At 40.0% G+C, this 27760-nt stretch overlaps 1 protein-coding gene across 7 annotated transcripts in view; it reads right to left on the reverse strand.

Annotated features, from left to right (window-relative positions):
* Positions 1 to 17352, reverse strand: part of COG6 (component of oligomeric golgi complex 6) — a 59918-nt gene extending 42566 nt beyond the window's left edge. For 3 of the 7 annotated variants that reach the window (XR_012652966.1, XM_075046328.1, XM_075046329.1), the window contains exons 1-6: positions 17029 to 17350; positions 16517 to 16907; positions 15760 to 15903; positions 15331 to 15402; positions 13008 to 13066; positions 319 to 430 (exon numbers count right to left, since the gene is read on the reverse strand). Coding sequence is in view for 6 of the 7 variants with exons in the window: in XM_075046328.1 (XP_074902429.1) it covers positions 319 to 430; positions 13008 to 13066; positions 15331 to 15402; positions 15760 to 15903; positions 16517 to 16810 (681 nt within the window). In the remaining variant the exon portion in view is untranslated. Of the gene's footprint in view, positions 1 to 318; positions 431 to 13007; positions 13067 to 15330; positions 15403 to 15759; positions 15904 to 16041; positions 16388 to 16516; positions 16908 to 17028 lie in introns of those variants that run through there. The other 4 variants (XM_075046330.1, XM_075046327.1, XM_075046326.1 and 1 more) reach the window with 4 other exon arrangements.
* Between the last annotated feature and the right edge of the window lie 10408 nt (positions 17353 to 27760).

The following is a 27760-nucleotide window of genomic DNA, read 5'->3' on the forward strand; positions in this document are numbered from 1 at the left end:
TGAGTGTGATGAAGTTTTAAAATACCCTCACTGAAAGTTCAGACTTCATAAAGGTCTTTTTGAAGCGTAGAACCACACGATAGCTCATTTGCCCCTTAAACTCATTACACAAACTAGAATTTAATGTTGATTTTCTTTCTGTTACTTGAATCTTTCATCACACATTTCAAACTTCTCAGAAATTCACCATTCTGTTAAAAGGTACATTCCTCCATAAAAAATTAAATTACAAATGGGTAATAAGATCTCATGTACAGTTCAGCTAGGACACTTCAACGTTTTAGTTCAGGGCAAAGATTTTAATGTTCATTGAGCTACCTCAGTAATTGGCTCATCTTTTGTGCCTCGAAGGAGGTTCATTTCATCCGGTGTCAGCTGGAATTTTGCTATGAACGCGTCTGCAACTTGTGCTTTCATTTCTAGTCTCTGACTGTAATAAAACAAAGTGAAGAGGACATTACCTTTTTATGTTTATCTCAGATTTATTTTGCATATTCATACTTTTGGACATATAATTAGCATTAGAAATTGGTGTTACTAAATTCTAATAGTACATTCTTGTCATCAAACACTTGAGTTGCACCTCCACATAGAATCTTCTGTTAAGCTTACATAGATTACTGAGTAAAGACAATATAAAGGTAAGTTAGCACATTTGAAAACTATTAAGTTCTTTAAAAAATATTCCTTTAGCATTTGTATCACAAGTTATCTAATCCAGATACTTTGTGCTTGTACAGTTGTAACGCTTGCAGTTATTTCCTTTCGAATTCATCAGGGAAAGAATGGGCTTTCATCTCATGTTTTCAGAGAGACACAAAAAGCTGTAGCACCCAAAATGAGAAAATTATCATTAGATAATCTACTTTTGTGTAGAACAGATCCATTTCTTCTTAAACAACATACAGTTGGGATACAAATTTACTAATCTCACAAGCAACCAAAATGTAATGGTTAATTCTCTTGATTACCCTCCCAGAAATAAACACAGCAGGGATGTTATACGCAAACGCCATCTCGCGGGCAGCATCTTTTTGCACATTTTGTCACACACCTTACTATCACAGAAGGACCCAAACAAATATAGCTCTCTTGCACAGGAAGGGACTGGAATTCCTGTAGCAACAGAAAATTTGCTCAAACTGTGGTTTGAGCACGCAGCATTCCAGGAAATAAAGACTACTTTTTCAGAACATTGAGAAGACATTAATTAGTTATTTGTAGAAGAATAACGCTCAGTAACTTTAAGACCATTTCACCTTCCAACGTAATTATTGCAAGATAAATACACTGTTGTTATAGGGTGGTAAGACAGGCAAGCACACTTCTAATACTGACTGCGATAATCAAATTTCCTTGCAACATCAAAGCTTGAAAAATAGGCTTTTACTTATTTACCCCTTCTCTACTATCCAGCTAGTGTCTAGACTTCATTCAGCTGAAGAAGCACAGAAAACTGGTTCCCCTTCTGTAGACATGGATGACTTTCCCATCCTGCAGTTCCACAAACTCTATTTTAGAGATCAAATTAAATATTTTTGCAATTGTCAGTGCTCTAGCATACTGAACAGTGAGAAGGAGGGGAATATAAAATCCAGCAGTGTTTTAACAGTAAAATTTATGAAAATCAAAGGGGAAAGCAACCCAGTACTTGTAAGTTACACAGAAGACACCTAACCAAAAAGAAAAACCAAAAACTCACATGCTTTAATACCACATCTTTAACTGGTAAATCAGGTTTCACCAGGGTCCTACGCAGATGTGGCTATTTTGCCTTTACATTGACAGTTTTGCAATGGTTACAATCAATCTATTTAATTTTTTCTAAGCAAACTCCACAACTGCAAATTCAGGGTCTCCATGAAGCTGAATGTTTCTCAGAGAAGGAACAAGAATGATGGAGGATGATTTTGGCCAACTAAACAGGCAATGACAGCAGATGCATCCACAAAAAATGGTACCACTTTCCAAGCAATCCGATGGTACCTCACTGCAAGTGAAGAAGAACAGGGAAGAAGTCTAAAAAGGGAGGGCTCAAGAGTGCATACACAGTTTGGAAACAAGAAAATGCAGGTACAGGAAAAAAGGAAAGGTATTTGGAAGAGAGGAAAGAGATTCAGAAGCATCGTGATGGTTTGGCAAGGAGGTGGTGTCAGTTTTCTAGCACAAGGAATGGGGCATGGGGAGAGAGAGATTTAGGAGAGAACGGAAAGTACCAAAAGACTCTGGGGGCAGAGAGGGGAGACATGTGAGGTAATGGGTCTGAAGGGATCAAAGTTGCCCCATCTTCTCTCTTTAAATAACTTTGTCTAAATCTCTCATATGGGGGTGAAAACATGCAAGACCATCTTCAAACTTAAACAGACCTGGCACTGTTTCCAGCCCCCCGATACGCTTTTCTGACACCAAAAGTGTGGTAGACCTCAATACAGTGGAAGGAAAATGGAAGAATATCATTTTGAACACATTCAGTACATTTTCATCAGGAAGACTAGGCAATAAAATCTGAAGAAAGGAAGTCATGATGTAACTTCAGCTAGAGACAGAAAAAAAAATACCAAGAGAAGCTGTCTACAAAACATACAAGAATTAACAGACAGGAGGATACTAACAAAAGAGTATTTTTAATTAAATATTAGGCTTGTGAGAGATCTTCTGATGATAGCTACATCATTCTCACAGCACAGATGAAAGATGAATCAGGTCTGCTCTGTAGTAATGTATTCCACCATTGCAACAATGCCCAAGACATGTTGCTTAGGCTGCCTCAGCTATCCCTGCTTGTCCCTGCCCTGCACTGCCCGTCCCACTGTGCCAGAACTGTTGTTTATACTATCATGTAGTGAATCAGACAGGAACAAATCTGTCAGGAAAAAAAAGAGAAGTTTTGGGGTTGGGGGTTTTTGGGGGTGGAGGTTATATGTATTTTCTAATTCAGTTTACCACAGTCCTGTACTAGGGAACCATGGGGTACCAAGTTCTGTACAGAACAGCACAGTGAGCCGCTAGAGGCAAGGGGGCAATAACTACTTAGTTCATTGCTGCTATGAAACTGCTCATGAAAACTACACTTCAGAACTCTTCTGGGGTATAAAAAGAGGTCATTTCAAGACTCAGTTACAACAAATAACAATAATATTTTTTTATTAGGACCCTCCCCTCTCAAGCCTCCCAAAAAACCTAGAGGCATATGACATAGCTACTCAAATTGATTACCAGGCAAGAACACTTAAAATTTCACCCAATCATGGTGCTTTCAACAGCGCATTCCTGTTCCATGCCATTGTGCTGAGGAAGTCTAATCCATCAACATCACCATCATCGGATTTGGTTGAAACAACAGACAATGTAATTTAGTGAATTAACTTTATTTAATAGTTGCTCCGAGTCTCTCCTCTTGTGATAGAAATCTCAATTTAATATAAAACCACAAAGCTGAAAATACTTACACTGGATTATCCCTCCCTTTAGGGAAAAGAAGGAAGGTAGGAAGGAGACTAGAGAAAGTAAATGCAAGACCTTCTTTGGTTTCAACTGAAACAAGATCTCCCATAAAAACAGGAGCAGATGAGATGTTGAGAAACTTTTCTGTTCTTTGAATCTGTGTATCTCCTGAGTGCATAAACTTTTAAGTGCTCTTACAGAAGATCTCCATTTACTATTATCTCCTGTTCTTCACATTTTTTGCATATATCCTTTCACCAAACTGGGGGCAGGGGGAAGTCTGATTTTAAGAAGTGCAATATACCAGGCATAACAGTTTTTTCAGTTTGCTTTGCAGATTTGTTAGAATTAGGGTTGCAGACTTTCAAAGAACAAGGACCAGAGTCAGGAACTGTACAAACAGCATGCTCATTGGTCCGCAATGGAATTCTGTGCCCCTTCAGTCCTGGGCTTACAAAAACTAAGCATGGCAGAAGATCAATCTCTCTCCACCTGCAAGTCCTCACTCTGCACAGTCCTCCCTCCACTGCTTTTTTGCTGCTACAGAGAAGAAGGTTCAATCAAACATCATGCTTTAAAGCCATTCCCATCCTTGGCTGCATCTTTGGCTAACACCTGCCATAACTGCTGAGCCAGTCTGCACCCCTCCAATAATTAACTTTTATAAAACAGAGTCAATATATTAAACTCTAGCATACTGGCAAGTCAAAAGTTTCACGATGTAAACACAAGATAACAACCTCAAGGTGGCAGCAATGTTTCATCTATCTTTCTCAAGACAGTGATTCAGAAGGGGTGAGAAACATCTATCCTAAACCTAAAAGCACGTGTCTGAATTTTGATACACTATTTCTTTTGGGCTCTTTACAGAGGACATGGGATTTCAACAAGCTGCTCATTTTCAGAACCCAGGTTAGCCACCTCGGCTTATGCAGGCTATGAAAGTTGCCTTGGTTACCAATCTGCATGAGAAAGAGATCCTACATCCTAGATGATGGATCAGGAACAAAACATTTAAGTGCTACGTACCCTTGAATTCTACCTGGCAGTATACAGTATTAATGAGACCAGTACATTCGCACAGGTATTTAATTTTTTATACATACATATATATATATATTTTTCCTCAGACATAAGCTAACAGATATTTAACTAGAATTTAATTGATATAATTAAAGCAGAGAAATGGATTAAAATACCACTCAAGTTTGTTACTTCACTGTGATGAGTGCTATGCAAAACACAATGCGGGTAACAACAAAAGCTAGAGTAAGGCCATCCTACATATAACCCACAGCAGTCAGTACCTGTGCAGACTTTTGGACATTTCAAGACCCATTGGCCTTTCTGTAAACATAATAATTTCTAAATTGTGTTCTAAGCAAGTGCAGTACAGCAGAGGAAAGGCCACGCTGTGCTGTTATACCAAAGCTGGGTTTTTTCTTTTACTAAAGTTATCCCTGCATAAAAGAACAAAACTAACAGATCATGGGAACACTGCACAGATGCAAAGGGGGAAGTGCCAAGCACTGGTAGACTTTGGAGCTTGGGCAGGGAATGGGACTCCAACAAAGAGCAATTTCCCCAGTTTTAATCGTTACCAGGGAGACAGAATTCTTTTGCAAGAGAACTCAAAAGGCTGGGAAAACTATGCACTTCATGCACTCTTCCCTTGAGCCAAATACAAATGCACGCTGTTTGTTAGGATTATCACCTAGACAGCTTAAAAAATGAGGTGGAGGAGAAACAGGCTTTTCCAAAGTTTAATTTTATCTTGCCACCAAATAGAGCATAAAAATCTGCTAGCTTCCTTTACCTAGGACGAGTCATAGCAGCACATTCTGAAATTACTTTCAATTTGTGGTATGAGGATTCAACACATTTTTAAAGCCTCAGAAAGATAGAGTATTTCTAACTCATAAAGAAATAACAACCATCTTTAACAGACATGTATACATGCTTTTCAGCAGCAGCTGGAAAAATTATTTTTCTATGATGGTTTTTGTGGAAGGCAAATATACAAGACTACATAACAAAACATCTACACATAAATAAGTGTTAGAAAACCATTCTTAAGAATAAGTACCAGGTGCAAAAACACAGTTGTAAATGCTGAAAACAAATGGTTTTATTCTACATTTTGTCTGTCAAACACATCCTTTATTAAAGGAGAATTGAAATACTGTGAGAAGGTATTCAGTGACCAATTCCATCACAGAATAAAATTATGACATTTTCTCCTTAATTAAAAATAGGAAGGCACAGAGAATCATAGTGAATTGTCTAACGTTCCCAGGGTACAGGAAAAGAGCAGTCATATTGCAGAAGGCTTTACTGAGATGTCATCTGGAAAACGGATCACAATCCTGATCCATCTGTGTTCAAGAACAACAGCCTCCCATTAGATGAGAGCTAGCAGGATGACCATGGGAATGGGGAACCTAATTTATGAGAGGAGATGAAGGAAGCTCTTAAGATAAAGGACAAGATGAAAAAACAGCCAATTTATATCCAAGAATTAGATTGGAAATTAGGGAAAGGCTATTACTGGAAAGAACAAGCTTTTGAGGTAAGTGTTCCAAGAACAGCAACACGTACAAAATGCAAAAATAATTCACTAGTTATATGCTGAACAGTTGACGAGTTTATGAAAGTCATCATGCAAATGATAGCTGGTAGGAGGAGAGCAGACTTGAACTTAGAAGGTTTCTCTTATCTGTAATCCTTACCTAAACACAGCTAGCCTGCAATGCTGCAGCCCTGCCAGATAATACATTCTGCTCTAAAAATACGTAAAAATCAAAAAGGCTAAATCAAAATTTAAGCAACAGAGGATACTAACTGCACAGAAATGATTCAAATCTTGCCAAACAGATTACTAAACACTAGAATAAAAAAGCTTATATGCTGTAAATAAATTCACAGAATTCAATAATTTTCTACTTAAATACTGATCAGGCTTCCTATAAACATCATTGGTATGTATCTACAGAATAGTCTGGATAAGCCATTTTCACAGGCAAAACGTCACAGCAATCATGATATATACACTTACCAGGCAAATCAGTGTTTAGCAATGGTTAAGACACATGGTTGCTAACTTGTGAAGGAGTGTATTTCCAGTGAATAGATTATTTTCCATCTTGTAGACATGAGCTAGTTGATACTGTCATACCAAACAGACTGATATCTTCAGCATATCTTTTATACCACCTGATATAAAGACATTTGAAAGGGGCCTGCCTGGTCTAGCTTCAAATTTGCCATCAAATTAAAAAATGTTGCCAAAGGCATGAAAATAACACACTGTTCTCTACATCCACCTGGAATAAAATCAGAACAAATTAGCTTAACCAGCAGCAAAAGGAGAACTAAATCAGGTAGTAGGAAAACAATAAAGAAGCAAAATCAATTTCCAGCAAAGACCATGGGCTGGCTCTCTGTTCCTGGGCTTTTCTTCTAAGAGCAGTTTAGACAAACATCAGTCAGGAATGGTACCATATAACTAATTTTGCACTTCTGATGAATGTTTCTTGACCTGTAAGACCATGCCTCATTTCATATTGATCAAGAGTACTTCAAGCCTCAACAGAGTACATGGTTGCCAAGTAGAAAAGCTGGCAGGAAATAAGGCTTTGCACTCTCTCTGCTGGTCATGGCTAGAATGTGACAAATGAGGCGCTTTTTTCCTTTCAGATCCATTTTAGCTGTTTTGATGCCTGTGTGCCCTGCTACCTATGCTTTACTTTGGTACAAATCAGGAAAGAAAATCAGCATCAGAATTTCAAGCCTTCACCCTCCCCCACATGAAATTATAATTCAGTTTGGGCAATCACTGCTTTTTCTCATGAAGCATATTCACAGGAATAAATGTAATTATGAGTTTCAAAAGGTCAAGACATGAAATACATCTCATCAGTGCAAACCACCATATCACAACTTTTCTCAGCATACGCTGATGAACGCAAACCTCTCTAACCTGCTACAAATACTGCTGAATTTCCTGCATCATTTCCAAATTAACTATGACAAAAAAGATACTTCTTAAAAAAGAAAAAAAGCACTGTGAAGAGACAACAAGCATGAGATGTAGTGAAGCAGCAGATGTTCACTAAGAAACATTTCTCCTAAGACTTTTGACCTTGTATTGAGCGCAAAGGTGACAGTCAAATCATTCACTGAACTCCAAGAACTGCGTTTGATGAATTTAAATAAAGAGCAACTCTGAATGTAATTCAACTAAAATAAATTGAAGTACACACTGCTGCATTCCAAAATATATTTGGGAATCACATTTAACTGTATTTTTAAAAAGTGAAACAATCCTAGTGCTGCAGAAACTGATTTCCAGAATCAACATAACTAATAAAGACTCTGACACACATTTTGCTCTGTTTAAGAACACAATTAATAGAAGGTAGAAAAACAGGATAATGTGTAAAAGTGTTCAAGTGCACAATCTCAATGAAAGCTCTGAAACTTTAGCCTGACTCAAAAAATTTCTGTCCAAGCCATTTCCATTTCCATTCCCATTCTTCTATACAGTTTTCAGAGTATGGTGGTCTTTACTCCAGAAAACTACTTCTGACTTTCACCAATTTTCTATTTCTGTAGGCTTATTTTCTGGTATCTCCCTGAGCACATACATACACTCACATAGCAGCTCTTATTTAATTGCCTTCTGGTCTCTTTCTTCAGTTGTTGGATCCACAACTGTCATTTGTGGCTAACCTCAAAACAATCTTGCACAATACCTTACTGGTAAGTGACTGGTAGAACTACTATGGAGCCAGGCTTCTGGCATTCTGCATAGTGTTTTGCAACTGAACTGTTATTTCTCTGGTTTGGAAACTACTGAACTCCAGGACACTTGTTCCCAATGTAAGGTGAAGTAGGTTAGTATTGCAAGTAGGTTTTCTGCTTCACACAAAGAAAAAAAAGAACTAAACTCAGGTACAAGAGAACCGACAAGTGACAGAAAGCTTTTATTAAAATCTCACTTCAAGGAGCAAGATCCTTTTTCTGTCAGCCTGTTAGCCATGGTAATAAACAAACCCACATCTTTTCAAAAGCAGCAGATGTTGTTTGAAAACAAACTAATCGCCTCATTACTATACATAAAAAGCCTAATGCAACCCGAAAGCAGTATTAGTTTGCTCAAGAAAATGTATAGAAATCTAGTGAAGATACTGAAGTAGAAGTGGATTTTTAACAATTCACAGAAATTGTCTAAATTAACTACCTCAGTTTTTCTTTGTTATCAAAGTTTGTTATGAAATACATTAAAACTAAAATTATATTCAAGATTCTACATTACTGAACAGCAATAAATTAACCTTATCTTATAGAGAGATGGGTTGAATGGTTTGGACTACTTTATTTCACACTACATGGTTCTATTAGGTTGTGATAAGTCTCAATTAAAGAGAGAAGAGGAGAAAAAAAAAAACTAGTTCCTATGTTAAGCAGATTCCATAATTTAAATAATGTGAAGGAAAAGTTTTCTGCTTCTAATGTACAGTAATTTTAACTAGTCGTTACAGAGAAAATAAAATCAAAACAAGCAACCTAATTGACCAAAAAAATGCACCACCTCTGACATATTCACAATAAAAAAAATGCAACTGTATTAATGGAAGATTACTTTCTTAATGTTATCACATTTATGCCAAATCAGGACTAAAGCTCAGAAACTAAGTTGCAAGAAAAACAATGCTGCAAAGCAACAACCTGAGAATGCAGAAGTTTTAACTCAAATGAGACCTCATTTTCCACCCCAACTATTTAACCAAGTGTCTTAAATCACACATTTTACCAACACAGGAAGTCCCAAATAGCTCATCAGGACTACCAACAGGATACTGCAGGTGGACCACTATACCTTCAAACCACAAATTTGAGAGACCAGGATGACCAACAAAGAGTTCAGGTAAGCAGCTTAGGAAATTGAAAATCATCTTGTACTACATCTGATTATATAGTTGATAATACAATGCAAAAACTACTTAGCGTAAGAAACCTAGCACCCACACAGAACCACTGAGAGAGTCATTCCTTTGCAAGTACCACAGAAGAGAAAGAAAACATGCAAGGATGAAAGCATAAACAAGCATTCTTACTTAAAATGTTCATCCTCATACTCAGGTTCCCGTGGCCACTCTGCCTCTTCAGGAAACTATTCTTCACTGCTATCATGCAGTTCTTGATTTAAAAAAAAAAAAAAACCAAACCAAAAAAAACCCAAAACACTACACAGGTTCAAATGCCACATAGGAAAAAATTTCTGAAGATATTTTTACATTTGCAAGGTCAAAAAATGTTGCAATCTAAGAAAACAGTTCACTTGCTATTTCAATCTTTCCTTTATTTGCTTTGTATAGCTAGGGGAATAAAGTTACAACTCCAATAGAAAAGACTTTGGCTATTGACTTTTCTTTCTCTGGTTTTGAAGTGAACACTCTGTTCTTTTAATTGCAGTTTGCTTAAACTTGATACTAATTATAACACTTTTACAAAATTTAGTTTCCATGAGAACTGACCAGGCATGAAGAGGGTTTACCCAAGCCAAAGGTTCCACCTGTCATTTACTGAAAACAGCCTTAAGACTATTGCAGAAAGACAACTAGACATCTTTGATCAAAGCCAGAGCTAACATGTATTCTTAGAAAATGAAGGGAAGTAAATAAAAAAGCTGTGAAATACAAACTCAGTTATTTGCCTAAGTGACCTTCTATCTTCATCATACTGAGTGAAGGCAGCAGCCCATTCTCCCTAAAATTTCAAATTAAAAAATTAAATATTTTTAAAAAACTGAATCCCTAATTACCATAAATGCATGAAATACATCTGGAAGTTTACTGTCTCCCCTGAGTTTTAGAACATTGAATCAAATCACAACATTTTCCTCCTATGAAAACATGGTCAGCTAAAGAAAATTAGATAAATGCTAAGCATAATAGAAGACCATTTTTTTTGACTAATAGCTAGGACAGCAAATCATTTACTGAAAATCAGTATTCCTGAACTTATTTTTCAAAAATGGTTAAAAATGCTGAAAACAGATGAAGACTTAATGAAGTACTCAGTGAGATGGGCATAGTCAAAAAAACATTCCTTAAGAACAGTGTAAACAACTGGTTCAGCAAAATGACACAATGTATTATCTCTGCTATTATCAAAATGTTCAATAACTATCATTGTGAAAACAAAGAACATAACTAATTTTATTTTTCAGGGTAATGTTTAAAAACATACCATTACTCAGCACTGATTTAAGAACTTAACTCACAAATACTGTGGTACATAAAACGGAATTTGTTTTTTAAAAAATATTTTGATGTTAAATAAAAAAATTACACAGAAAATTCTACTATATTAGTGCTATTGAAATACAAATTCCCATTAGCCTAAACTTCAAGAGACTTCTACCTAACTTGTGTTTTCTTGTGAAAAGCCTATCATAAAATAAACAGCTGGTAGGACCACAGAGAGTAGAAATAGAAATTTGGGACTGATGAAATCTGAATACAACTCTTGTGTTTCATAAGAAGAGAGACATCTTTTTATAGGAAGAACTCTAAAAAATTGATTACACTCTGCAATTACTGCCTTGTTCTAGACTGACTGTTCTTGCTTTAGAGTCATTGTTTCAATTGCCTTTTGTTTTTTTTTAATGGATCCAGCTTTCACCTCTGCATTTCAATCAGACAGCGTTTTCGGACAAGCCTCGGAAGGCAGAAAAGCCAGGCCCTCCCAGTTTCACCATTTACTCCTTTGTTGGCTAAGAAATGTCACCTGTTAAGTTGAAGGAATCAGCAATTCAAGACCTGTATTTTGTCTGACTGCAGGCAAGATTTCAGCTTTTCAAGAAACCCCTTATATTTGGTAGCAGAAGCCTCTTCACATGCCTGATGTAAATCAAAGTGATGCATCAGAACACAGTCATGTAATAAGTCAAAAGAAAAGATGACTAGACTGTCCCAAATAGAACAAAACAGCCTTCCCACTGTAGCTTTTGCTTAAAATTTTTCCTAAGTTTAGCCAGGAAAAAAGTTAACTTTGTTAATAAATGGCACTATAAGTCTTCCATAACCATCATACTGTAAGATCACAAGTATTGTTTGGCTTCTGCTAGTGGGTACTTCATGGTATACTTAAAAAAAATAGCCTTTCAAAAGAGAACTTTTTCCCACATTTGCACTCTGAGGTCACACAGACCCTTAGAAGGACAGGCTACTTCCTAAGCCTTTTTTCCTCCTCACACTAGGGGGATGTTCTGTCTCCTAAAGGAATTAGCAGAAAGTCTTTTAAGTAAACTATTGTGCAAGTAAGGACTATATTCTAGAAGTACTGATGTACAGTCTGCATAATCTCCTTTAATGGAATTTAAGGCCAATTAGACATGAACCACTTGAGACTGGTCTTGGTATCTTCCATTCTGCTGCAGAACAAGGAATCAAAGCAGCTTTCCTTTTCTTGAGACTACAAAAAATATGACTACTACTCTGTCCTACTACATCACATATTCGTATTTAAAATAACAAATTTTCTAAGACTTGACTCCTGTTCACTTACTTAAACTGTGACTTTGCCAAATCCTTCATTTTATATCAACAAGCATTATATTTTATGGAGTTATTCTACATTCAACTTTTAAAATATGTAGATTACACTCTAACTTCACATTCAGACTCTCACAGGACATAATCCACTTCCTAGTGAAGTCCACAACATGAACCTACTGATTTTGAAAGTGCACCAAGAGCTATCCAAAGCCGTAATTTCTACTAGAAACCTATCACTGGAAATAATAATTCCTAATCTCCAGTGAACTGTATATAATTTTCAGAAGAAAGCTCATAAAGCAAGGATACTCATTCTTCTACACTGACAAAGCCTAAAGCTGTAAAACCAGATACCCTAGACATAAAAACAATAAAGATTACTTGATTCTGTCACAGGCTATTATCCCCTTCCCATGAATAAAAATACTGAAAAGAGCAAAATACAAATCTTTTCTTCCACAAGAGGTTGGAGAACCAAGGGAAAAAGTAGTCTGTGTCAGGCTCATTAAAGACCACTTATGTATTCCACAGTTAAATACGACAGAGTAGGTTATAATCCAACTTTCTGTTCCTACATACAGTCCCTCAATAAGAAAGTGATTTCCATTGGATATGAAGCATTAACAACAGCAAGAAACCTGTGAAACTCATGAGACACTGAATAGGTCCATACCTGTTACAAAGCAGTATAACTTAGATTATCAGCTGACATTAGATAAAGCACATCCGTATTCTGCATGCTGTACCACTATAACTGATTCTCTTCCCCAAAAGGCCAATTTTTATTGCAACAAGCACCAACACATGTTCTTACCTTATTGTACTCTCTAGTAATAAACTGAGTTCAGTATTTTTATTCCAATTGAGCTACAAACACAGATAGTGTTAAAAACAAAGTACAAATACAAAAAAACCAAAAGTCATTACTCAAAAATAAGAGTGGCATAATCAGATCTAGAAGAAAATGTCTTCAAGAAATAAATAAGGTGGTATACATACTTTTCTGCCTGGAGTTTTGTGGTTTTTACTATCAAGTCCTGCGTTTGTTCCTTTGCTGCCTAGAATACAGTTAGAATTGTTAAGCATGTGAAAAATACAAACATATCAAATGTTATTACACAACCTTTAAAATACATAATACTTTTGAAGCTTTCTGACTATAAGCTGTTTCAAGAGTGTACACTTTGAAACAAAAAGCCTTCTTGAAATAAGTATTCATTATTCTCCCTATTTTCAGGCATGAAAAAATAACCTACCTTATCCATATATATTTTCATCTTTATATACATTTGTATTCACACACAGTTGATTTTTAATTTATATTTAATACAAATACATTATTATAAATATTAGAAACAGCTCTGATTATTTTGTTTGTCCACTGACTGTAAACTGTTTGCTGTTACAAAATGAAAAATGAAAGAAATTCCTTTGGATGCTAAACTGCCCAGTAGCAGTGTCCATCCAGACATTTTAGACAACATGAATACAGCTCTGCTGGTCTAAGCAAGTTTAGCTCTAGAGTCCAAGCAGCTTACAGGGCTGTAAGGACCAAGAAAAACTATTAGGAAAAATTTCTTCACCGAAGGGATTGTCAAGCACTGGAACAGGCTGCCCAGGGAAGTGGTGGAGTCACCATCCCTGGAGGTATTTAAAAGATGTTTAGATGTGGCACTTAGGGACATGGTTTAGAGGTGGACTTGGCAGTGCTAGGTTTACGGTTGGACTCAATGATCTTAAAGGTCTTTTCCAACCTAAATGATTCACTGATTCTAAGAGCAATGCACTTAAGTTCATCACAGCCCTAAATGTTCAGTGGTGACAACGCAAGGGAATCCATGCAGAAATAATTCTGCTACAGACAGCAGCTGCATGACTAAAGGGATTGCTGCAACTAAAGTTAGAGTTCTGAAACTTATCACTCGGCAAGAAGATAAAAGACATCTGGAATTGCTGGTTTCCCACTGGATACCACCAGTGATCGTTTAGGCAGAAAAATAAGATATAACAAAAAAAAAAATATCCTGAAATCAAAATGCATTAGTATGGAATAATATTGCAAGTGAAGAGGTGGGAACAGCTGTAAAGATATTCTGTGTGAATAATGTCAAGACTGTAGGAGGTCTAAATTACAGCATTTGCCAAAATGAAGATGCCAGTCTTGAAACCCCTGAGAGGTCTAATGCAAGTATATACGCACACTGCCACACCGCATTAATTACAATAGAAGAGCAGTCAAGGTACAGGAACGCTTTGAAAGGTGAAAGTAGGACTGCAACCACTCAAGTACAACCTCAGTCATCAGAGGGAGCCTGAGCTGTTCCATGAATATAGACAGCTGAGGTGCCAGCTGCTGAAGTTTTGTAAAGGAAACTTACGGACTAGCATGCAAATTTAATAAAAACTCAACAGAATTTACTGCACATTTAGTAGTTCCCAAATAATTTAAGATATCTTTAAGCATTTTTTTTATCTTATATAAATAATAATAGATTTTTTTAATGAATTTTTATTTTAAACTTTTTTTTAATAATATTGATTTTCAATGCTTCAGCCTAACAGAGAAAGACTATTACAACAAAAGATTAGACCTGAACTATTCAGTATAGGAATCTACTAATTCTTTTTTTAGACTTTTTTCCCCTCCTTCCTTCAGAGTTGCAGATTTTAATAAACCAAAAAGACAGAAGAAGAGATTATAAAACACAACTTTTCTCCCCCCCCCAGAATATTACGGATTCAGGATTAATACAAAACAGAATTGGTTTTGTTGCAGATCAGCATTTTGAGACAATGTGATGAAACAAAACCAACAGAATGAAGATGGCACACTAGATTCGTCTCCCTCTTTGGATTACAAGATATTTTCTTACTAATATACTTGAGCTATTTATATGAACACATAACTCAACAGATGTAGTCAGTGTGTAAGGCACATAAACTTTAAATGGAAATACACAAATGTAATTAACCCTTTCATCTCACACACATCAAATCTAGTAAAATATTTTCTCTCCACTCACATACAAATGGGTATCACACTGCTGTTCCCAAAAGAAGTACATTGCTGCATTCTGAATTGCAATTTGGAAGAAATTAAAACTATTTCCTCAATATATTTTCTAAGTAAAAGTAAAAAGAAGTATATATATTATAAAAAGTAAAAAGAAACATATAAATATCCTAAAGTAACACAATACGCAAATAATGGAAATGTCTCAGTGTCGCTGTTAATCCTCCAAAACAATGATTTATCTTTTTAAAAGAAAATAGTCACACCTCAAAATTAAAAATATACAGAGAACATCTATTTAAATATTACCTTCAAACGACTGGACATATCTTCACAGCAGCTGCTCATCGCTTGCACATCTTCATTTATACTCTCAAGCTCCTAAAGAATTTCAAATAACAGTAACTGTGCTTTAAATCAGAAATGCCATGCCTAGGCCCAGCTTCATCCCACCAAAACAAGATGCCCAAGTTACAAGGAACAGAGTTGCTCTAGGCTCCCTCTTAATCAATGGAGGGAACGCACCTTTAAAGCTGAGCATTCACTTGGTATTTTTATCTGTTTGAAACATCACCTCTCTCTGCGCAGGATTTTCATCAAATGAAACAAATGATGAAACAATTTTACTGTAAAAGTATATTTGTCCCGGAAAGTCACAATCTCTCTTAATCCTTTTTTTTAAAAATGTTACATAGCAGTACTCTTGCAAGATAGCTAGTCACTCTGCAAAAACGCTACCTCTTTAACTTGCTTGAATATATGGACAAATTCTTCATTTATGGCTAAGCTTCGTCGTTCAATGTCTCCACGCAAGTTTCTTCGAGTGCGCAAACTGTTTTCAACAAAAAAGGTCGAGAGAGCCTTGAGTGCTTCCAGCATTTCCTATAAAATAAAAAAAGACCTTAACTTTCCACACAGTTACAAAGAATCAGGTTACGGAGTCTGCAACCACCCCAAGTTCACAGCCTTAGGGAAAAACAACCCAAACCCTACTACGTGATTTTAGAGAACAAAACCTACCTAAACACACTCCAGATCAGCTGGTAAATCACTGAAATAACTGCTGAGTCTTTCTTCCTCTTGAACGTTGTAACACACAGCTTCGTCTACTATTTTAGAATCGCTTTATTCGGTTAAGATTACATTCGGTTAAAGTACGACCCATCCACTGCTAGAAAACGCTTAAATCAGAAAAAGCTTACGAGGTGTCCCCTGAGCTCAGCAGTACAAACCTCCCTGCGATTTGAAGGGGTCGAGCAGGAGCGCGGCACGTCGCCGGCGAAGCAAAAAGGAATTTTACCTTTAATCCGCGCTGCGAACATCGGCCGCGGGACGGAGGGAGACGGCAGGGCTCCCTTCCCCGGGCCCCAGCCCCGCACGGCCCGTCCGGCCCGTTCCCCACAGGGCGCTCCCCGCCGGCAGGCCCCGGCCCCGGCCCCGGCCCCGGCCCCGGCCCCGGCCCGCCTCGCCTCGCCTCAGCCGCCGCCCGGCCCACCTTGTCGTTGTCCAGGCGAGTCTCCAGGATCTTGTTGAGCTTGCGGGACAGCGGGTTGCTGCCAGGGGCAGCCGGGAGCCCCGGAGCAGGAGGGGCGGGCGGAGGCGGCGCGGTGGTGTCGGCCATGGCTGCGGCCCTCCCCAGCCAGCGCCGCGGCGGCAGCGGCAGCGGACCGGCTCCGGCGGAAACGCGCTCCCGAGGCTTTGGTTCCGGCCCGGGGCGCAGGCCCGCGACGGCTGGCGGTGCGAGCCGGGCCTTCGGTCCCGGGTGCAGGTGGCACTCAGGGGAATACATAGAAGATTCCCCCTTGGTGATCAGAAAGAGGGCTCGCTTCCTGAGGTTGGGTAGTCATATTCGCTTCACGAAATAAATGCTTCAGTTGCAAGCATGACTAAAGAAAGAAAATAAGCGGACTCTTTATTGCACAGGCTAACGGCAACGGCAGCAAAAGCGCACGGAAGCGAGCTGGCTGCCTTGCTCCTACCGCGCAGTTACCGACACGCAGGCCTTACCCCTGAGGTCTTCTCCTTGCCGCCCCAGAGCAGCAGAGCTGCCCCTGCTGCAGAGTGGAGGAGCCATGGCTTTGCCAGCCGGGGCCGTGGGGGGATCCGTGAGCCCCGGGACAGCAGCGGCCGGCTCGGCCTGGCTCCCCTGGGCAGCCCAGGCGGCCTGGCCTGCGACCGGGAGCTGCAGCGTGCCCCTCGGGTTGGCATGGGGTCAAAGAGCCGGAGAAGCGCAGCCCTGCGCCCCTCTCCCCTGCCGCAGCCATGACGCGTCCCATGCGGAGCGCAGAGGTGCGACGGAGGGGTTTCTGTGAGCTTTTCCCAAGGACAGAAAGCAGGTACGTGGGTGGAGGTAAGATGCCACGGAGAGAAGATGACTATATACAGCACACAGCTGTTATTTAGGAAGACGACGGTCCCACCACGGTATTAGCTCTGAAAACAACAGCGCCTCACACGTGCAGTTCAAAGGCTTTCCATTTGTCTGGTGGTGTGTGGATCAAAAAGCAGAGGCTCGAGACGTAGCTTAACTCTGCAGGAGTTAGGGGACTTCACAGTGCTCTTCTGTAGGCTCTTCCCAAAAAGACCTGCGAGTGAATAGGGTAGCGTTTGCCTTTATGCCCGAGATGGAGCACTGAACTTCTGAATGTTTTAATCCACTTATTTCTTGTCTTTTAGTTTGAGTCATTTACCTCAGGAAAAAATTATATGACCAGAGGGCCCCCCCCCCCCCCCAAATCTTAGCATGATGGTGACAGCGATAGGATATTTTTCTATTTAATTTTTATTTTTTGTTTACTTCCTCACATGGATCCTCTACATAAAAGGCCAGCTTTTCTGAACAGCCTGTCTAGTGCCTTGTTTCTACTCTTGGCTAGTCAGTAAGCAGGTTTTCAAGTATTTTCAGACACCTCATTTCCCTTCTTAGTTTCTGTTCCTGCCCCCTATTTCACTCATGTTATCTCCTCCTAGATACCTTTTACTCCTGACTAAGCTTCCCAGAGCCAGGATTTCCCTTCTCTGTGTCAGGAACCTTCTTTAGACTTAAAATGAGGAGATAAACCAGCATGCAGTCGTCCCAGGCATCAGCAATTAATATTTAAGCATGTCAGGAAAATCCTGTTATTAGAAAGATGTCCTCCCAACTATAAATTGGATGTTATTAGCAGTTTGAAGGTTTCAAATGCTGTTAACCTGTTGGATGAGTTGACAGAGTGAAGGCACACCTTGAAGTCTGAAAGACTTGAACATCTGAACCACAAGTGTCAGATAAGTCAAGACCATTGCCAAGTCTCATCTAGCAAGTTATACCACAAGCATACAAGGAGCCACAAAGATTTTCCTCTGTCAGTTGGTACATGCGTTTTCTTTTGAAGCATCCAGTTCTGCTTTCAGATGCTTCTTGATAGGTGTACATTTTTTCAAGAATGTGTTTCATGAGCCAGAATGCTTCTAGCTAACGTAACACATTGGGCTGGCAGGAACCGACAGGATTTTGAAACAGCATGTCTTTATCTGTGCATGTGTTCTCCCAGGAAAATGGGAAGAGATAAGTGAGCACTTTTTAATCTCCCACAACTGAAAGAAGTATTTGTATGAGGGCACCAGGGCTTACCTTTTGTTCTTCTTTTAGGAATCTTAGATTCCCGCTCTCTTTTCCCGATATGCGTAATATTTGCAGGCTAGATTTTTCCTCAGATTTTTTTAAGCAAAAATGCAAATGTCATCATGCAATGAGGTCACCATCTAAAACTCAGCTGCTATGCCATGGCAGGTATGTGTCACAAAGATGGATTTTGCACAACATTCTTACCAGTTTGCTTGTCCACCAGCAAGCATTGTCCCATTAAGTCAACTGGACGTAAATTGTGGGATAAAACGACTGGGAGCTTGTGTTCGCTAACTGCCAGAAGGGACTTTGATTTCAGATATCAGTTTCTGTGTATGAATGGACATTTTGTGAGTGTGTGTAATTTACTCAAGCATAAGTTCCCTTACCAAAGCTAGATTCGGCAACAAAACTACAGATGTCAGCAAAGAAATGTCTGGTATGTGGTGTTTTCTGTTGATTCTCTTATCTCAGTTCCTTATTATGTTGGGTTTGGGGGGTTTGGTGGGGTTTTTTTCCCTCAGGAATAGACAGCAAAATAATAAGTGTTACCACTATGCAACTGGTGAAAGTGTTCACAAAACACTCATTTAGTGCACTACACACAGGACCACAGTTTAGCCTGCAGAACAATGAATGTGTGGTCTGTAGAATGCCACCTGCCATCTACATAGCCCACGCTAATAATGCCGTTGCACTTTCAAATGCTTGGAGTTACATGTACTTTTTGAAGGCAAAGACAAAAGGTTTGTAGTAGTCACCTGAATCTGTTCCTCAAAAGGCATTATTTAGGCAGATTATTTAAAAGGCAGAATAAAACTACACTGGATGAATAGGTTGACTGGGTCAAAGAGGTGACTGGAGCTGCTATTTCCCTACCCTGTGGCAAAAGAGGAGCGATAGAGCAGGACATAAAGGAAATGTTTTCTTAAATACAGAGCAGGAGGAATAGCCCTTGCTATGGGTGTTGTCACAGGCAAATGAGGGTAAGAAAGGAGGATTTTTGTGATGAAGGAAGAAGAAAATGTAAAAATACATTAAAAGAAGAATAATAGAAGAGATTGAGGGAGGAATAGGGAGGCAGGAAAGGAGGAAAGAAGGAAGAAAAAACAGACTAATGCAGAGCTTGCCTCAGTATGGTGCACAGAGGACATAGGAACAGGAAAGATTATGAAATCAAGTTAGGGAGGTGAAAGGTTATATAACAAATGCCCATAATTAGTTGTATTTTCTTACAGTGTAATAGATAAAAATAATTTGACAATGCTACTGTTACATACAGTTTACAGGCCCTGATGGTTTCAGCTGCGGTGAAGGAACACCTGTAGGAAGCTGGCTATAGTAACTTGCTGCTCAGCTATGCCATCCCTGTGAAAGTGATAATACCCCTTTATGCTGCAGCCCCTATAGAAGATCAGGTGAGTGGAACTCAGCTCTGCCAGGCTCTCCACTGCACACAACATACCCCAAAAGAAATCCATAACTGCCTTATGTTCTTCACTAGTTCTCTGCCATCATATTATTCATTGGCTTTCTCCAGCATTTTGATGTCATTTTGTGCTGTGGTTGGGCTAGAAATTCAGCTGATAGGCAGGAGCACAGGAAAATGTTCTGTGTCTTTAAGTCAATTAGAGTTGGAGTTTTTGATGGTTTATTTTCCAAGAGGTTAATATCGTAGATACTTTTCACTAGACCAAATCAGCCCATTCCTTGAGCTAACAATTTTTCAAAACTCAGACAGCGTGGACCCCATTCTGCAAATTAAGGTATGACTCCGTGAGTGATTTGGCCAAAGGTCATCCTGACAGCAACCTGTAGTCACGTAGTGAAACCTGTCTGTGTCCCTTGAAGGTCCAGAAGAATGTACCGTCTGAAGTTTTCAGTTAGCACATACTATCTCACTTGAGGATTTATTGTCATGCCTCACAGTCAGCAGTAGTGGCTATAATATATGTGATGCTGAATCAGCCACCTGGTTGAGGAGCTGTAAAACTCCTGTTTGTTATAACTCACTGAAAAGATAACACTAGCAGTACAGCATGCACTTTAATGTATACCAAACCCATGAAATCTTCCTGTTCATCTCGTGCTAAAAAAAAACAACCATTGATTTCAAGGGAAGTACTGTGTCAGCAAAACTAATAGGGTTTGGTCTAAATATATTTGGCTCTAGAACTCTGCACAATACAGGACTTCTCTAAGGAAGTGGTCATCTAAACTACATGGCCACATCCCCAGCAAGGTCAATAGCGTTGGTCATGGCACTTCCACTCACTTCAGTGAGGGCCCAAATTTCACCCAGAAAAAAAGAAACAAATGGCTTAGATGGTGGAGCCAGGAGAACTAATATCTGCTTTTGGCTGACTAGCCGCATCACCTTAGTGACACTATGTCTCTGTGGCTGAGTTATAAAGCTTATCTTCCTTTGCATATGCTCATTAGTATGCCGATGAGATCTGTAATATAGGAGATTGTTGTTATCATTATAATAACAATATAGCAACGTAGAGGAAAACTTTTGCCAAAAAAAAGTAGAAGCAGGACACAAGTAACACATGATATAATGCTAATGGTGTATGCCAGATCTGCTATCCTTTCTCTTCACACAAGGACTGCCTATGTCCTGCTGGCAAAAAGTGTCTGGAATGTGTTCTGTTTTACAGATGAAATAAAAGTAACCCAAACAACTGAACAAAAATTACAACTATTCACCATCAGACAAAGAAACAGTACTCTTCACTATGTCCTGATCTCAGCTGAGGTCAGTCTCTAGCAAAGAAAATCTAGAGAATGATACCTAAATTACTGGGCAGTGCCTTCACATCAGCCAATCAGCATAAGGCCATCTATGGGATCATGACATGGCCATGACATGGATCATGAGAAGCCAAAGGTAGATATAATAAATCATGAGAATGATGGCATTAGAAAAAATGTCTTTGAGTAAGTACATCAGCAGCACATGTTTTAACACAGACCATACCTGCTGCAAACTTGGCAGAGTTCCCTTTTTTGACAGCTCCTCCAGCTGCTGTATTTTAATCCAGTCCTGTGGGTCAAATATCCATGTCTTGCGGATCTCAGTTGAATCTCATAGTTTTTTCTTCCCTTGACTTTTCTGGTGAGTTTCATGTGAACAGACTGTTCACTGCGATCCCTTAATGGAAATCCAGACCACTGCCTTAAGCCCCCACAGCTAGTGATGTACCATGACCCTTCTTCACCAAAATGCCTGCATAGCTTAGGCAATTCTTGTCATCCCCAGAACCCAACCACTATGGTTGCTTTGTGTTAACAGTTCAAATCACTGAAGATGCATGATAAATGTAGCATATATTGCTGCCATTCAGGATTCATACAGGATTCCAAGATAGTATTACTCTGCTTGGCAGGACGAGAGATGCATAAATATAGACATAGTAATAAAATGTATAATGAAGTGCATTTTTGCAGCCTTTTCCATTTCATTTTCTCTATTGTGTTGACTGGCTGGTCTCTGTTTTGAAGCCCATTTGTCTTTTCCAAAGCTCCTTTTAAACTCCTGTTGTATAACTTTTGCCCTCTTGCTCTTTTTGCTTCTGCCCACACACACACTTCTGCAATGCAGGCAGGGTAGTATGACTGGCTCCTCTCAGCTCCAGCCAATTTCTTTACCACAGTGACTATCCAAAGTACAGTCTTCAGTGTTAATAACTGCTATACTGGATCTGATAGCTGTTCCTTGGGTTGTAGTTGCATAAGATGATAGACTTCTCACCTTGCTAACCCACCAAATCCTGCACAAATGTTCATATAGGCACAGGAGGGACAGGAGTATATAGCAAGGGACACTTGGGGGATAGGACTTCCCTTACAAATGGCAGCTAACAATTTTGTCAGGCAAAAGTAAATCTGGAACCATGAGGGCACAAGGAACTCTTGAGGGGACAATGAACGGTGTGGCCTAAGGGCAAAAGTAGGCCAGCTTGACCACAAAAGCCATCTTCTTGTGAAACTGCACCTTAGGGATGTTATTAATGCAAGTCACATAAAAACACTGACAATCATGGCAATTTTCATAGCAGCATTACATCAACCTAATTTTACAGGTATGAGTGTCATAAACAGGTTTCCCTAGTGCTCATAACAACTCTGTTTGGGTGAATTTAATGGAACTCTATTGCTACAGCAGGAAAAGTAAAAGTTTCCAAAATGCCAGAAGTCACACTCTCTGACATCTGCCAGGAGGGAAGCAAAACATCTCAGCAACTCCAGTGTGGAGCTACCTGTTATATCTGGATTTGATTCCCTCTGTAAAGTTGACTCAGAAGTGTTCTTCTGGCTTGCCTCAACCATTCATCTTTGTGTGTCAGCTCATGCGGCCCTTGCAAAGCCTTGGTGAGATGCCATCACCCTCAGAGATGCTGGAGAGCTGCAGTGGATAAAAATAACTTATTAGTTAGCGACTGACGCTGGTTGCAGTCACTGCAGATGAGTTGCAAACAATTTCTCTGCAAAGATCTGCTCACCTCCAGAAGAAATATGTTTAAGCCTGCAGATTCTTGCTACAATTATCTGCCATCCCTTTCTGGTGGTCATTTCTGTTTTCATGGCATTATTACAGGACTGGCATTGTCATGACTGACACACTGGAAGCCAATAACTATGTCCCCAAGGGAAGGCAAAGCTCATAGGAAGCAACCTTGTTTCTAATCTTTGTCATCTCTGGTGAATATTTATCCATTTGCAATCTGAAATAGGGAGGCTGGAATGAGTCTGGGCAGCTTTGCCAAGAATGGGCAGGGTGGCAGTGACCTAGTCTGTCCCAGCTGGCTGCCGGACAGCAGGCAGGAGCACGGTGATGGGCTTTGAAATGCAGGGGGAGGACGGCTCAGCCTTGCCACCCTGGGTAATGCAGCTGTCAGGTGGCTGGATAGTACTGATGTCATCGCTCTGTGATTACATTAGAAGGAAAAAGCATTGTGCATTTTCCTGCTTAGATGAGGATTTTGCCAATGCAGAAGTTCTGTGTCAGCATATACTGCAGCCGAGTAGGTCGGTTCAGCTGGCATACAGCACGGCATCAACAGCTTTGCGAAGCACTCGCACTCCCTGGCAGGAGCTCAAGCAGCATTTCCAGCAGCCTCCAATTACAGTATTAATTACAAGAGACTATCAAGTTCCCCAGAATAGGCCCAAGCTTCCTTGTGCATGGAAACTGGCAAGGAGTTTCTTGTCCATGCAGGTAGGGCTCTCTTCAGAATATCAATCAGCCTGTTTATACATCACCCATCACTGTCAACTTCCTTAAACAATGACACCTTAAAACATTGTTGTGCATGCAGAACACATGCCTTTCAAAAAGCAAATGTCAAGTTGAATGAACTGCCAATCTGGAGGTTTTGAAGGGATATTTTAATGTTAATTTTGGTGATTAGTGGCTTCTTTCTACTTCTGTCCCATACATGGCCTTAGAGGCCTTAGAACATTAGAGTTCTAATAATACAGGCACAATAACACCTTGAAGAGAAGCATCAGGTGCCTTACCCAGATTGCAGATTGCAGCGCTAACTGGCAGAAATTAGCAGATTGTCTTCAAATGATATTTGTGCCTCACTGCGGAAAGATTATGGCAAGAAATGTCCATGCTGGCATGGAGCTAGGCTTTCCTTTCACTAGTCAAAAAGCAGGGTATTTTGCTGCTTTACTAGTGGTGTGATTGCTGATCCACTGCTGATACAGGAAGCTCTGAATATTAAATAGCCTGAATCTCTTCTTGCTCTCTTCAACTTGGATACCTGAAGACTTGAAGACAAAATTAAGTACTTATGGTGGGATACAGCTTACTGCTCTTCTACTATCTCAAAGTCAGAGGTGAAGTCCAGAGCTAACCACCCTATCAGAGGAGTGAAAGAAAGGCACTTTCAGAAGGCAATTAATCCTGAGATTTCTACCTAGTCCTCTCCACTGGCTGCATAGAAAACTTGTATGATGGACCATTGGCTCGACACTGAATTTTTTTTACCCCTGTTGGTCTGACTGTGGCTTTTGATTCTCTGCAAATAATACTAAGAATGTGCCCCAGCTTCAGTCCTGCAGAAACGAAATAACTGTGTCTGAATGCTGGTGTAAGCCCAGACTCTCCTTATACTCATGGGTAAGGGGTAAAAAATCCAGGATGTTTGATTTTACAATTAATTAAATAAAATGTTTTATTTTCACAGTAAAACAATCCACTTGTTGCCTGTAGGCATGTGACATATCATCCAGACGCATATCATTTTGGGTGACATATCATGGACTTGCCAGCTGCAAAGGTAGAACTGCCCAAGGGCTAGTTTAATTTTTGCACCTGAATCAGAAAAACTTCTAGGTTTTCATTCATAAATCAATGGTGCAGTCTAGTTCATACCTGCTTCTTCTGTATCCTCTTCTTCTGTGTCTCCTTTCTTTATTCATTTTGTCACCTCCTCTCCATCTTCCCATGCAAATCCATCTCTCAGAGGTACGTGTTTCACTCTATCAGACATACGCCTACTTGGGATGCATTACTCACCTCCTCAGATACCAATATTAATCAAATTTTCTTTTAGCATGATGGGGTTTGTACAATTTCTGTTATCAGTAGCAGAGATATTATGCCAGCACACCACCACGGGGATATTGGCTTGTGTCTGATTCATTGAAATGAATAGTTGTTTTACAAGAAACTTGAGCATGAGCAGGAATATGTGTATTAAGCTCCATTCTCCAAAGTGTTCGGCACTGGCTCGAAGATGTGCTGAAGTGCTTGGTGATTCATGGCCAGAGTTTCTGTGTTTTACAAGGTTGAGCCAAAGTTCCTTTCTTTTTTCAGTCACTGAAGTTAACAGAAGCACACATGGATGGGTATTGCAGCATATATTAACTTCAGCTGAAGAAACAAGATGGTTGTGAAGAAAGAGGAAAGACAACTCTCACTGCCTCAGTCAGAGAGGAAGGATGCATTGACTTCTGAATTTGGAAGGAGAAATTAAGAAATAATTCCCTCCTCATCGCTGTCGCAGCCCCATTCTTCCTTGTTTTCCTCCAGATGGTTAAAGGGCTGAGCGATGGGCAGTTCTTTAATATGCAGAGCTACCACGGCCCTGTCTTATCAAAGGTGAAAGTGGCTTAGCAAATATCTAGCTTCTCTAAGAACAGCTTATGGTGTATATTTGAAAGAAGGATTTTTTGAAAAAAAAAAAAAAAAAGAGTCCTCGGTTTAATGGGTAATTTCCCTTGAAAATGGTAAACTGCAAATTAAACGGGAACAAGCAATTAATTATTGAAATGATAATATCCTTGTAAAGGTTAAGAGGTAATATAAATGAAGTTCCTGTGAGCACATTAATGGAATTACTATCTTCCCCCTTAAAAGTGGCAACTGTAACGACCTTGCTAATTAGCTTTTTCATCGTGAAAAGGAATATTGAAATATGTAGTTATATTGCAGAAGCACAATCTATGACTAGGTTATTTTGCTACAACATAGTATAGAGGGAACCCTTTTACATGCAGTTGAGAGTTCTTCCCAGAGCACATAGCTTTTGGTGGAAGCAGGAAACAATGCATTTGAATGACATAGGAAGAACATCTTGTAATTTGGAAGGATAACACAGGCCAAAGCAAAAGATTAACACAGACACAGAGACCAAGATACACCTCTCTTCAGCTTGCTGCAGCTTTGCTGTGAGCACAACGCATGGCCAGAACATGATTCAACCCACTGTGGCTGAATAGGTGCCTATCACTCCCCACTCACAGTGCAGGGCAGGTAGCCTGGGCTCTGCAGTCCAATCTGGGTCTCAGGTATTCCCTGCCGCAGTATTTTTAATATGTGGAGGTATAGGTATATATGTATAATACATAAATGCATACCCATGTAGGTATATGAATGCTAGATATGTACTGGATTTCCTATGGACAAGACTTTTAGAAAGCTTTAAAAAAATGAGCTTGGTTCTTCCCCTACTGAGAACATGTTTCAGATAGACAGGGAAGTGGGTACTGTTTGGGTTTCAGCTAACAAGAGTTGGCATTACAGTTTTTCCATGAATGAATCCGTGAGTTATTTCAGAGGTTCCAGCTTCAAGGAGTGCCTGAGATCTGTACGAACCTCAGGGTATGATGGGGAGGAAATGAGCTTCCACTTGTAAAATGAATTGGCCTTTGTCCCCAACAAGAGGATTTTCAGCTTTCCCTTCTAAAAACCCCAGAAATCATTAGCCTCATCCTTGGGAATGCGATCAGATACGGTGACCTAGATGCAAACGATTGGTAGAGCTCCGGTAGAGGCAGCTCAGCTCCAGTTCTGCGGCAAAAGGCTGGGGGGAGGAACACGACGGTGCCTTGCATCCCGTTCACATGCTGTTCACGGTTTACGCAATCTGTGCCGCTAAAGTCAATGTTGCATGTTCTGCAAATGCACCTTGTGAACCTCAAGATAGCGGCACAGGGTGGTTACGAATCACACAAGTTTTGCGGAGAACAGAAGCAAGCTCCACTCTCCACCCCCGTTTCTCACACACGCGCCCTTCTCCCTCTGCAGCCCGCATCAAACGCTTCGGGGGGGCAAGGACTAAACCTGTCCCTGCTCCCCGCCGCTACAGCGTGCCCCCACCGCCACGCCAGCCAGCCTCACCACCGAGCAGCACAGAGCTCCGCTCTCCCTCCGCCGCACCGAGCACACCACAGGCCTGCTGCCTCTCTGACCACCTGGGACTCGCACGCTTCTGGCCCCGATTTTAAAACGTGACTCTCAGCTGAAAGCCGGTCCCCAACTGAGGCTTTAAATCAAAAAGAAAAGTCTTCTTACTGTTGCATGCGTTGTTCAACAATCTTGTTTCTCCAAACAGGCACGCCACAAAGCGCAAGAAAACACCCTGGCAAGGCCTGCTCTTTGTACATTCCCTACATCTTTCTTTAACAGCATCTAGGGAAGATAGACAGATGTTCCCCTGGTAAACAAGATGCCACAATTAAATTATTGGCATTGGGGTCTACATGCACAGAAAACACTCTGCCAGTAGGCGAGCATTTCTTAATGGGAAATTCCTCGTTCATCATCCAGACGTTCCTTATTTTTCGAAGTCCACTTGGGAACAGTGGAAATTTAGCATGGAAATCATCCAC

Source organism: Buteo buteo, chromosome 14 (assembly GCF_964188355.1).
Source record: "Buteo buteo chromosome 14, bButBut1.hap1.1, whole genome shotgun sequence".
Taxonomy (NCBI): domain Eukaryota; kingdom Metazoa; phylum Chordata; class Aves; order Accipitriformes; family Accipitridae; genus Buteo; species Buteo buteo.